General features: G+C 50.2%; 1 protein-coding gene across 3 annotated transcripts in view; it reads left to right on the top strand.

The window, feature by feature from the left end:
* Window positions 1-13,136, top strand: part of Lhfpl2 (LHFPL tetraspan subfamily member 2) — a 160,526-nt gene that overhangs the window by 132,012 nt on the left and 15,378 nt on the right. For all 3 annotated transcript variants that reach the window (XM_057790115.1, XM_057790116.1, XM_057790117.1), the window contains one exon: window positions 5,764-6,379. In XM_057790115.1, the coding sequence (XP_057646098.1) occupies window positions 5,968-6,379 (412 nt within the window). In that variant the 5' untranslated portion in view covers window positions 5,764-5,967. The remainder of the gene's footprint in view (window positions 1-5,763; window positions 6,380-13,136) is intronic.

The following is a 13,136-nucleotide window of genomic DNA, read 5'->3' as shown; positions in this document are numbered from 1 at the left end:
TTGTGCTAATCCCATGGCAGGAGTGAGTAATAGCTGGCATTGTGGCTTGGGTGGTGTGGCGGTCATCATTTGGATGCCCACTTTGTGTTTCTTACTGCGGCTGTGGGGAGCAGAGTACTCTTCTATTCTGGGGCTGCGGGAACCAGCCTGTCTGAGAGCCTAGCTTTTCATTGACAGAGCTGAGGTGGTCTCAGGCCTGTGTACCACCCTCAGTCACAGGGTTTGCACAGCCTTCTCCCAGCCCAGTCACAGGGTCTGCATGCCCTTCTCCCAGTAAGGTATTGCTTGCTGAGGGCCAGGAGTTGTGGGCAGAATGTCAGTGTCAGAGAGCAATGTCAAAGGACACCAAGTGTGTCTTGTTCTAATAGAGTCTCCAGCTGGCCTAGGGCCTCCAGACTTTAGTTATGACCTTCGTGGTTGCAAGAAAACTTTTTCTCCTATTTCCCCTTCCCAGGGAGATCTGGGTGTGTCTTCCCCCCCCATTTTTACTTAGTCTCACTGGGTCTGTGGACTGTAATATAGTTATCCTTTGTTTTACAGCTAATGTCCACTTATGAGTGAGTACATGCCATGTTTGTTTTTCTCCATCTGGGTCACCTGACTCAGGATGACTTTTTCGAGGTCCATCCATTTCCCCTACACATTTCCTGGTGTTATTGTTTTTAACAGCTAAGTAATACTCCATTGTGCAAATGTACCCGGGCTTATAGGGGCTCGCAGAGACTGAACTGACAACCAGGGAGCCTGCATAGGACTGGCCTAGGCCCTCTGCATACACGCTACAGTTGTATAGCTTGGTCTTCTTGTGGGTCTAGCAGTGGGGGCAGGGACTGTCTCTGACTCTTGCTGGATTTTGGGAACCCTACTCCTCATCCTGGTTCCCCATGCTCAGCCTTAATACATGGGGAGGTGCTTAGTCTTACTGCATCTTGCTATGCCATGTTTTGTTGATATCCATGGGAAGCCTGCCCTTTCCTGAACAGAAAGAGAGGAGTGGATTGGGAGGTGGAGACAAATACGGTTGTAAGGAGGGACTGGGAGGAAGGGAGGGAGCGGAAACTGTAGCCAAAAAATTCAAATATAAAAATGGAAGCTTTTCTCGATTCAAATATGTTCCCCAGGGAGCGGCCATTTGGGGTTTATCTCCCTAGGTCTGCAGGTTCTAAATTGAACTAAATTTGTATAGGTTATATATAAAACATGATTGTGTTACAAGAGAGACAGAATTCATTGCTGAGAAGTGGCATTCCCTTCCAGCTTCATAGTGTCATCTTAGACTAGAGCCCTGGCAAAAGACTCCATCGGGGCACCCTCGAACCTGAGCCAGCCCCCCATCTCTTTCTACAGATTCGGGTTCCATATTAGCGGAGAGTAAACCCTGGACACGGTGCGTAAGTGTATGTCTGAGGCTGTGAGACACATGGATATGCATGAAGTTGTTCTGGTTCTGAAGTGTGACGCCAGTACTGTCCTCCCAGGGAGGCAGCGGGGTCAAAGGGCATCCACCGAAGGATGCTCACTGCCAGTGTTTCAGCAAGACTCCTGAGAGTGAGCATCCCATTTCTGTGAAGCAGACAGTAGAGAAAAGTTTAAGTGACAGGAAAGAGTCAAGCCCAGGTTGTTGGGCCTTCGGTAAGGTGACAGCCCCAAAGGCTAAGGGGAAAGAGGGAGTGGGTGGGAGTCAGGGAGGAAAGACAGTCCGTGTCTAGAAACTAACCAAGTGCAATTCATGAGTGCTGATCAAGTCACGGCTTTAAGGGGGAAAAAAGACTGAAAATGGAGTGGACTTGGCGAAGTTATAGACAAGGCGTTGGCTATAAGTAGACTGTTTGCCTGGGTGGATTAAGTGTCTTATAGGTATGTGGAAAAATCGCCCTATTTTAGGAGGTGTGGGCTAAAGCATTTAGGGGTGAGGTATTAGGACATATCATTTGCAAATGGCTCAAAAAAACCTGTGTGTATACTTTAGATCAGGAAAAGGATAAGTAGAATGTTAACAGCAAATGTCGAATCTTGGTGTTGGGTGCACAGATGGTGCTTGTTTATTCTTGCCAATGGATGCCTGTGTTCGACGTTATTATCATAAAATGGAAAAGCAGGTGCCCCGACCTCAGCTCACTCTCCTGCCTGCCTCTTCTGCCAAGCTGCGAGTGTAGGATGCTGATTGACATCCCAGCTTCCCTCCACCTTCTGGGTGGAGATGAACTTTGTTCCAGGGTCTGTGTTCTGGTAATCTAAGAAAACTGGCCAGCGGGCACCACCTCGTTCCGGTTCTGTGTGCACTTTGTTCCCTTCTGACAACTGGAACTTGGGAAAAATGGAGGGTTGATATTCCAAGGTGCGCAGTCCAGCTCTGCACATCTTTCTTGTACAGTTAGAGCTTGGTGGGCACTAGACCCAGGATATAATGCCCTGCCGCTATTAATTCCTCCTAGCTCTCTACTTGGATGGTGGGATTATTGTAGCTTCCGGTGTCATTCCCCTGTTTTGTTCCCCACAGAGGCTTTGGTTATGGGTCATCATGACACTTCTGTCGCATTATTTTCTGTAAGAGTTTGTCCGGGTGACCCACCATTATTGTGCCTGTGACAGTAAGGTCGGGTGTCCTAGACAGGAGATATATTTAGTGGCTTTTTTTTTTCCCAGGTGGCTTATGAGGAGCGTGGGGGACAGAAATGGCAGTTAACAGAGAGGGCCCCTGCTGAGGAGTCCTGAGCCTGGGGCCCCTGCGGTTAACAAAGATCTATAATGAAGATCTATTTCCCCTTTGACAGGGCGGTTGTCTCAGCAGGTGGCTGCCTTTTAGTGTATTTAACCAAATGGGGACTTTTCACAGAACACAGCCTACTCAAGCCCCCTGCTGCGTTCCCAGTCCTCCCTTGTCCTGCTCTCCCAACTCTGCTCTGAGCTGGCAGAGCTGCCTTGTTAGTCAGCCTAGACTATCAGGGCGGTTCACTGCTGCGGTTAGGAAACTTGCTGGGAGCCCGCGTCTCATCCCACAGTTCAAAACAGAAGGGCGACCTCATCTCAGCCACCCCTCATGAGCAAGGGACCTTGTTTGGGAGGAGAGGAAAGGGTTCGTTGGGTACAGATGGGGAAAGTGCTTTGCTTTCTAAACTTAAGCATGTGAACCCATAAATAATCCTGCTTGAATTTGGCACAGACCGTTTTACTCAGCCTTCAGGCCTGGAGCTTCACAGCCTTTCCCCGCAGAGAGCACAGCCTTATCGCACTCCTGACTCAGAGCGGGGCTTGTGGGCAGCGCAGCTGACACTCTGCATTGGCACTTTGGGACAAGCTACCCGAGAGCCTGTGACAGAGCCCGCCCTGCAGTTCAACAAGGGGACAATATATGCTAAAAAGCCATTTTCAGTAAAAGAGGGACAAGGGTGGGAATGGGCTGGAAGTAACAGCAAGCTGGTTTTCCAATCAGCAGGGGTGGGAGGGGTGTTCCAGAGGTCTCTCTACTTCTCTCAACAGGCTGGGCAGGTGCAGCCCCCCAGGGCCTCCAGGGAGTCCTGGCTCCTTTTCCAAATTCTCCTCCAGCACGATCGTTTTCATTATAAACAATCTCCCGTGAAACTCCCTGTTTCTCAGGCTTTTCTGTTCTGCAGTCTTTGGTGAGAAGGGCTTGGGAGTGACACCTGTGTTTGGGCTTCCTGCTAATCTTTTCTCTCCAGTCGCATTTGGACATCTAGCTCAGGCAGTGCAGAAGCACCGCGTGAGATCAGCCTGCTTCCCAGGAAGCCCACCAGGCAGGCTTCGACAAGAGCCGAGGCGCCAGCTGCTCCAAATAGCCTTGTTCAGTTTTTTCGTCATCATTACCACTGGCTTACAGAGCGCCTCTGCTGGGTCAGCTCTTATCACACCAGTGGTGTTGGAGAAAAGCTGTGGCGGGGAGGGGAGTTGGTGTTTTCACAGGCTCCTGTTCATCCCTTGCAACCATCTCACGAGGGAGGCACAGCCTTGAAGTCTCCATGTAGGCTGTTGTTTGAGTTAGGGTTCCTATTGCTGTGACAAAAGACGATGATCAAAAAGCAAGCTAGGGAGGAAAGGGTTTATTAAAAGGCTTACACTTCAGCATTGCTGTTCATCACTGAAGGAAGTCAGGACAGGAACTCAAACAGGGCAGGATCTGAGCTGATGCAGAGGCCATGGAGAGGGGCTGTGTACTGGCTAGCTTCCCATGGCTTGCTCTGCCCACCATCTTATGGAACCCAGTACCACCAGCTGAGGCATGGGACCACTACCATGGACTGGGCCCTCCCCCACTGATCACTAAATGAGAAAATAAATGCCTCGCAGCTGGGTCTCATGGAACAGTTCCTCAGCTGAGGCTCCTTCCTCTGATGACTCCAGCCTGTGTGTGTCAAGTTGACACACAAAACGAGCCAGTACCATTGTAGATGGAGACACAATAAGAAGTTACTCGTCCATGTGGCCAGGCAGTGGTGGCGCTGGCTTTAGAGCCCAGGGATTCCAAAAGTGGAACACACCACTTCTCCCTTTACCAAGCCCAGCCCCGCCTGGCAGTTTACGCACCTATGTCCTTCATATTATGCAGACTGTGTCTTAGGAGTAACACCCCATTTGACTACTGTGCTCTGGTTTAATACTTCCTGTTCTGTAGGATGAGTGCAGTTGCTGCTCCCTAGACTGTCAGCCAGCGAGCAGTATGCTGGTGTGTGGCGTACGTACCAACACCATTTTAAGCTTTGACAGTGGACTTTGTTATTTCCCTCCCTCTCCCACAATTGCCTGCCTCACCCAAGCCCAGCTCTCAAGGGGTTCTTTGTAGTTGTCACGGCGTCAACATGACCTGGGTTAATGAGATGGGAGTCATTCAGAGCAGGGCCATTTGCCCAGATGTCGGCTATGAGCTGTATGATCTTGGCTGACCTTGGCGAGGGGACAGAGAACCAGGGCTGCAGACCAGCAGTGCCAGCCCTGGTTGAGGGTTCAAACTCTGAAGATTGAGCCACTGGGGCAGAAGTCCTCTGGTAATGGAGTCACGTGTCCTAAGGAGCAAGAATGAGCTCTCTGTGAGGTCAGAAACAATGAGCATGTTGAGTCCAAGACCTGGGGTGAATGGGACAGGGGATGAATTGGGACAATTCAAGAGATGCATTCTTCAAGGACCACTTTATGTTGTCAACAAGTGGACCCAGCTGTCGTGATGCCCAGTTAACGGTCACCAGTGCACCATTTTGGGTGATTTCTCTCAAGTCGTGACCTCTTTAAGGCTTTTGGAAAAGTTTTAATTAGCATCAAATAACTTTTCTAGAATAACGTGAAGAATGGATGGGAAATAAGTTTGGGCAACACTGTCTTGTTTATTCTTTCTCCTGGGATCGTTTCCTTCAGCTAGGAACCAAATACTTTGCTGGTGTCTGATTTCCAGGTGTTTTAGAGAGCTCGGTTTATGAGATAGCACAGCAGTGGCCACTGCCTCATGAACTCTACAAGGGGCTGCCAGGGTATTGGCAAAGTTTCCTGCCGGCCATGTGATGTTTGGCTGCAGGGGCAGTGAGTGACCCTGGTTGTGAGTGCCCCAGCAGAAGGTTGGTGGGAGCCAGATGAAGTCCCCAACCACGGGCGACACAGTGTTGCCACAGAACGAGGAACGATGGCATCCAGAAAGTGCCTGGGGCTGGGAGCTGAGCGCGGGAAGGTGGGCGGGAAGGTGGCGGGCGTCCCGGGTGGGGCGGCGCGGGGCGGGGCGGGGCCTGGCCAGCCGCTCACCCTCCTCCTCTCTGGACATAGGTGAGGCCGCTGGCCGCTAGGACTTCCCACTCCGTATGAATGCTGCCAGCCCCGGACCGGGACCTCAGTGCTTCTGCCGCCTCGGACCGCGGGACTAAACGACCCTTGCCGCGACTTCCTTTCCGGGTCCCCTCGCATCTCACCGCTGTCTTACTGGGTTGATCTCGTGGACTCCTGTCTCACCCTCCCACCGTGAACGTCAATATGTGTCATGTCATTGTCACCTGCCGCTCGATGCTCTGGACCCTCCTGAGTATCGTAGTGGCCTTTGCTGAGCTCGTCGCCTTCATGAGCGCAGACTGGCTGATCGGGAAAGCCAAGACCCGCGGCGCCGGCGCCGAGCCGGCAGGCACTGACTCGGAGCCCTACTACCTGGGCATCCTTTGCATCCGCACGCCGGGCATGCAGCAAGTCCCTCGGGACACACTGTGCGGGACCTACGCCAAGAGCTTTGGGGAGATCGCCAGCGGTTTCTGGCAAGCCACTGCTATTTTCCTGGCCATGGGGATCTTCATTCTCTCTGTGGTGGCCTTGGTGTCCGTCTTCTCGATGTGCGTGCAAAGCATCATGAAGAAAAGCATTTTCAACGTCTGCGGGCTCCTGCAGGGAATTGCAGGTGAGTGCTGGGTGAGAGGAGGAGCCTGAGCGCAGGACTCCTGGCACGGGTTGCCCGCCTCTCCTGAAGAGGGCTGGTGGCCAGGGTCCCTTTCCCCTCCCTGGAGTCACTCTCTCAGCAGTACCAGGCTTGCAATCTGGCATTGCATGCCACATCTCCTAGCTTGTTTCCTCTGGGTCTGAGTTACTGGGTTTTGTTTGAGTAACTTCCTACTCTGCTTTTCTCATTAAATTAAATCTGTGCGAGGTGGGGGTGGGGTGGGGCATGTCTGAAGGGTTTGCTCAGAGCTAGTTAGTCTCAGCTGTAGCAAGAAGTCTCTGCGAACAGGGAAAGATATTGCCTCAGTTCCCTGTTTAGAGACAGAGAGCTTGCCCTCCCGCCCTGGTGAGTTCAGCTTTGGCCCGGGAGGACTCCAGCCGGGAGTGGACTGGCATCAGCTCCTGTGAACTTAATGATGTTTCCACTTAAATTGTCTCCTGGAGTCTGATAGAATGTTCTGTGCAGTCAGAGCAGAAGATGCAAGCTAACTTCCATTTTTTTTCCTGGGCATTTCTCACAAATGAGCTTGGTGGAAATGGGTGGAAAGTCTTGAGTTCTTGACAGTGATCCTAAGGGGAGACAGCAAGAAAAGGCCTGTGGACCCTGGCTTCTCCAAAGGGTTGGAAGGTGGAGCCTGATCCAAGACTGCTGTCCTTAGCTGGGGCTGGGGGAATTGCCTCTGTGTGGAATTAGAAAGCATCCCCCAGAGGAGGGGCATCATTCCCATTTTAAACAAGGTACTGTTCTTTCAGCTGTGGTGGGAGGGGCAGGAGTCTACCAGAGCCCTGTTGAAGAAAACAGGTGGTTCCCTCTCCCCTCTGCAGAAGCAAGGCTTGGGCCCTTCACCCACGGAAACCAGCTGAGCCCTGGAGCCAGGGATGTGGCGGACCCTATGTGAACTACTCCACTCAGCCTCAGACCAAACTCTTGAGTTCAGCAGGGCTGCTTCTAAATAAACAGATCAAATGACAGGGCTTTTTCCAAACAACTGATAAGATAACATCTTCTGTTCCTCTGTTGTGATTAAGGGGGGGTGGGAGGTAATGGGCTAAGAGACAGAATCTTTTCTCAGCCTGGACTGCACTTTATCTGATAGGATCAACTGTGACTGACCAGGTAGCCGTAGGCGCAGAATCTGCCAGGACAAGCTTCTGCCTCCTAGCTTTGTTACTGACTAGGAGATCCACTTTCTGGCCGAGGACTACCTCTCTGCTAAGTGAGACTGGAACGGGACATCCCCTTAGTGTTTTAATCTAAGGGCTCTAATTCTGCAAAGCCCTTTGTCCATTAGATTCCTATCTGAAATCTGAAGTCTGTCCTTGGGGTTTCACCACCCAGAAATGTTACAGGCAGAGAGTTTGGGTCCTTTTCTTTCCAGCTTTCTTCTCCTCAGATATAATGCCTCAGGTATCTATCTTAAAACATGTGTGAAGTATTATTACCAGAAGGTTTTAAAAAGTTAAACTACGCCTGCACCCAGGATTCATTCATCCTCTTGAAGAACCCTGGTTAGCCAGAAAGGAGGGATTGACATTCTGACCAGGTCCGATAGACCTGCCATGCTTTCATCCCTTGCTTGTGGGCTTGTTAGTAAGCTGGCCTGAGAGACTCATGGTGTGTCTTCCTTGGAGTGCTCTTCCCATGAGAAATTCACAGAAATTTCTATGTTCTGGCAAAAAAGAAAAAAAATGTGGCCATTTACAGCACAGGGTGAGACATTTGGGCTCCAACATGTCTTGTAGTTTTGGGGTGCAAAGCAGAGGCATCCTTTATCTTCTGGTCTTGAAGTCTATTCCCGTACAGCTTGCTTTGTTTTTGTTTCTGTTTCACTTTCTTGAACATATGGGAATCCTCCTGTCTAAGCTTCTAGATGTTGATATTACAGGCATGGGTTATCTGGTAAAAACCCAGTCATTCCAGTAAGCTCCACCCCTGAGGATGAGTTAACCTAACAAATCTTCTTCTGCCCTCGGGTGCTGTTTCTCACAACTTGCAAGAAATTTTTTTTTTTTTGTAGAGTTAAGTGTGTATTCACACAAGTGAATTTTTATGACCTCTCTCCCTGCATAAACCCTCGGAGAAGAGTTAAGGCAGAAGTACACCTCATGGGCCAGCCTGCTGAGCTTTCTAAAGAAATCTGAATTTTCTGTCCACCCCAGTGACTCGGACACATTTCAAGAAATGTTGAGGTTACTCACGGTTTTCAACCGGCAAGAGGCAGAGGGCTTTCCTGCCTAGCCCTCTACTCTCTGGGGCCACAGGCTTGAAGTGATGGTCTGGAATACAGAAACGGAGGGCTTCTTTGTCCATAACCAGGCTAACGGTGCACAACAGTGAGGTAATGGTAGACATGGATGAGTTAGTCTTCTCAGTTCCCACATCTGCTAGAGGGGCTCAGTGGGCGCCTCCTCCTAGGACCGAGGTCCACACAGGTGTGAAGATACTGGCTGTCATTCACAGCAGCTTAGGACCCCAGAGAACGGCTGCCCCGAGGTAGTTCTCTGCTGCGCCCCCTTGTGGTCGCTTACAGTGAAGCAAATGGCGAGCAAGGAAGCTAGTGGAAAGCTCACTTACCCTGTGGCTAAGTGACCCTTTAAAAAGTGACTGGCCAGACATAAAACTATGAGACAACATAAACATATGCCCTAGATATACCTAATTTTAAAAAATAAATAGTCCATAGGCTTATATAGAGATATAAACCATGAACTGGATGTGGTGGTTTATGTCTGTAATCTGAGCCCTTAGGAGAGGGAGGCGGAAGGATGGACCATAAGCTCAAGTCCAGCCTGGGCTACATATCAAGACCCTCTCTCAGAACAAACCATATCTTTAAAATACTGATGCTTTGGCTTTAGAGCTATGTGCGGAAGAATTACCTCCGTAGAAGCTGCTGCCCGTTGCGTTTCAGTTACTTTAAAAGCAACAACTGCAGTTAATCTGAAATGCGGGATTTGTTTCAAGGCCAGACCTAAGGGCAGCCCGGAAGCTGGTCATTCCTGCCTTCACGCAGCGGAGATGGTGCTCAGCAGTCTCCTCAGGCCATCCCTGGAGTGAGGATTTCCCTCAGGGCTGTGAATCACCACAGGTTTAGCCCACTTCTTTATGGTTTGCTCACTTGTAAACAGTTGCAACCATAGCACATAGCTCAAGGTTGTGTGAGGATTAAATTAGACAGCAAGTTAGCAAGACAGGAAGTTAGCGTGATGTCGGCATTTAGGAAATCATGGTAGCTCTATGGCAACTATGAAAGAGTCGCTGTTTTCTTGTCAAGTTTTAGAATGTTTTTGTGTTTCTAAGAATTGCTGCGTTCTAAGGAACAGGGAATCTTTTATAAGCCATAGGAATTGGCTTTATTGTCCTCAAGTCCTGTATTTTCTGCATGGCAATGCTCTCTGGTCCCTTAATTGCTGCCTGGGATGAGGTTGTGGGGCACCAATACAGAGCTGAGCTGGGGCCTGGACCGTTAGAGCTTTCTTAGACCCCAGTTCTCAGAAATGGAGGAGCATAGATTTTCCTCTCACCTGCATGTACGCTTCCCTCTGCACTCTTCCTGGGGGCAGCGTCCACATTCGCGGCTGACTGCAGGTGGCTGCTCAGACTCCCCCGGCAGCAGAGACTTCAGACTAGCCTGCAGCCTGCACTAGAGGAGAGCGTGGCCGGGACTTGGCAGAGCCAGCAGCACACATGGGTTCAGATTCCTCTGAGACTCATTACAAAAGCTGGGTACCCAGCCAGCAGGCCTGGCTTTTGCCAGCTGTCTTCCTTAGGTTGTGACCTGGATGTAATCCATAGTGAAACTGTAGAATTCAAGGATCCAGGTTTTCCATGACAGCATCAAACGGTTTGTTTTTGGAAATGCATGGAGGGTGAACGTTGAAGTCCATGGAATCCCCAGTGACTCAGGCTTGGGGCAGAAGCCATTCAAATGAGCTCAGGACTTGGCGCAGCTGTGCTGGCAGGGACCGGTCCACTGAGATTTGCCATGAGGGTTGCTGGGCCTGTCTGTTTGCTGTCTTCCAGTCCTTCTTCACAGGCCTCTCTCGATCTTTTGGCTCTTGGAATCGCTGCTCCCTCCAGCCCTTTGTCTGTGTGATCTTGGCCTCGCCAGCGGTGAGCGTTCCCACTGTTCTGACCAGAGAGACTCCTGTGGGCTGGCCTCCACCTCTGCAGCGGAGGGTGGAGTCATGTGGCCTTGGCCACGAAGGGCCTGCTACGCTTGGTTCTCCTTCCTTAAAGGTGAACGGGATGGCAGAGAGGGAGGGAGGACTGGGACTGGAAACTGAGGCACTGCCTTGGTCATGCATCTGAGTGTGAGTGGCGAATGGGTGTGTGCAACACCAGCTGCCATCCAGGCTTTGTAGTCACCAACATGACCAGGTGTAGAGCATGAGGGGTAAAACACCCCCATTGCAAGCCAGGCGGCCTTCCTTCATGAACCCCAGTGTGAATGGCATTATGGATGGAAGGTCAGACACTCCGAATTCTATCCACCATTGTCCCTCCAGAACCAGGGTCTGGGAGGGATGAGTGGGTGTGAGATACACGCTGGCTGCCACTGGGACTGGTTTCCTTTTCCTCCACAGAGTGAACTATAATAGCGGCATCAAGATGGAGCCCCTAGTACAGCTAGGTCCCAGCCTCCATGTATACTTTTCTCCCTGTTTAGTCATTCAGGGTCAGAAAGATGAGATCACCGAGGAAGGAGAGAGAAACGAAATCAGGAACTTAGGAAGTGAGAGGCCTGACCATGACTTTACCCCTGAGAAAGTTACCTATATCGTACATACTTTAAACTCTCTTAGAATTGAGATTCAGTGTTTGATCTGCAAGTAAAATGTGAGCATAGCTTGCCATGGCGACTCCTTCATTGTAGACATAAATTATCACGGAGCCATTGATGATCTGTGTTCAGCCTGCATTAACAAGTCATGGCCTAAACGTGGTTCTGAATATTTACTTGAGCAGCTGGGCACTCGGTTTTAAGAGCTTAAGAAAGTGGTGGTGTTCTCCTAAACTGTAATCCACTTTAGAAACGATCCACACCCCTGTGATGTAGCTCAAATATGAGCTCTTTATTTAATAGTGTTCTTTCCGGTAGCCTTAGTAAATGGCCAACACACGCGTGCGCGCGCGCGCACACACACACGCCCTAAAAATACAGAGATTGAAAATTTAAAGGCAGTATTAAAGCACTACACATACTTGTGATCTCAGTACTCAGGCAGGAGAACTGCAGGTTCCAGGCCAATGTAGCCTTAAGAAACCCGAGGGGTGGGGCTTGGGGCTCAGGGGGAGTAAGCTGGTTTAGTATGTATAAGATCCTCGGTTCTAACCCCAACACTGGGTAGAACAGACAGAAAAAAAAAAGGAAAAAGAAAGCGAAAACAGTGCCCACCTTTGTCCACAACTCTGATCTCGTCAGTGCAGAGTGGCTATATTGTCACACTAGCCAACCCAGTGGCTCTGAGTTGAAAGATGACATCTCGCTTGGTGTGGGAATTGCTTAACATCTGCACCTGTCTGGAAATTTTCACTCTCAATCACTTAAGGGTTTTTGGATTTTTGAAGTGTCTTGTAGGGACGGGTATACTCCTGAGAGAACATGCTTAGCATGCATGAAGCCCTGCGTTCAGGTCCTAGCACTGAAAAGAAAGAGTATCTTTCTGTGTGACACACTGTTACATCTTTTTATATGCATGCTGGTGTGCCTAAGTGTGCATATGTGAACCATATGTGTGCAGAGGTCAGAGGAGGGCACCAGTTGCCCTGGAACTGGAGTAGTGGGTAGTTGTAAGTTGTCTGATGTAGGTCCTGGAAGCAGAACTCAGGCAAAAGCAGCAAGGGCTCTAACCACTGACCCGCCTCTCCAGCCCTATGCAGGCTTAGCTGGAATTGTCCAGCAGGTGCTGTCTTTCATGACTGATGAGTAATTTGTTGATTAAATACTCTGTAGAGTTCTAGTTAGCCACGCACAGCTGACAAGCAGGTTCTCTGCCCGTCGCTGGGAAGGCATAATATGTGAGCCCAGTGTGTGAGCTGCATTTCTCCAGCTCCGAGTGGAAGCTGCTGCTGCTGCTAAGTCCATGCTGGAAAAGCTCCAGGGAGGCCTGGACAGGGGAGAGACCCCACCTTTCTTCACATCTCCCCATGCTCCAGGGGCATCAGATAACTCTTAATTAGTAGCCATCAGTTGTCAGTAATTACAACAGCAACCTCCTCTGGGGGCCTCACTGTGCTCTGATTGTCATCCACACAATTCCGTTTAGGTTGCTGCGTCCTCCCGTCCCACCCCTGACACTGGAGAGTATTTTCCTTCCAGTTACTCTACCATGGGAGTGGTGCAGTAGACAGAGCAGGCCTACTGGTACCTCTGGGAGATGGAGGGAACATTACTCACAAGCCCTTTTAGTACTGTTTTTAATTATTAACGTCTGAAGAATCGCCCAGTTCCTCCTCTCCTCTCCTCCCCTTGTCACTACTATCGATCATATACCAAGTTGACAGGCAGACGGTACTGTCCCACAAAGGCCTGCCAGCCGTCCGCTGACGCCCAACTGTACTGGTCACCTCAGACTCAGCCCCTGCTTCAGTCTGTGAGGCTGCTGCTGAACATCCAAACCAGACCCTGGCCTGCCTTATCCGTAGACTCCTAAAAGTTTTCAAAAGCAATACGGCTATAGGAAGTTTGCGGTTAGACAGTGAGAAGACAGAAAAT

Source organism: Chionomys nivalis, chromosome 15 (genome assembly GCF_950005125.1).
Source record: "Chionomys nivalis chromosome 15, mChiNiv1.1, whole genome shotgun sequence".
Lineage (NCBI taxonomy): Eukaryota > Metazoa > Chordata > Mammalia > Rodentia > Cricetidae > Chionomys > Chionomys nivalis.
The sequence above is the reverse complement of the archived record's forward strand: the minus strand, read 5'-3'. Positions and strand labels throughout refer to the sequence as shown.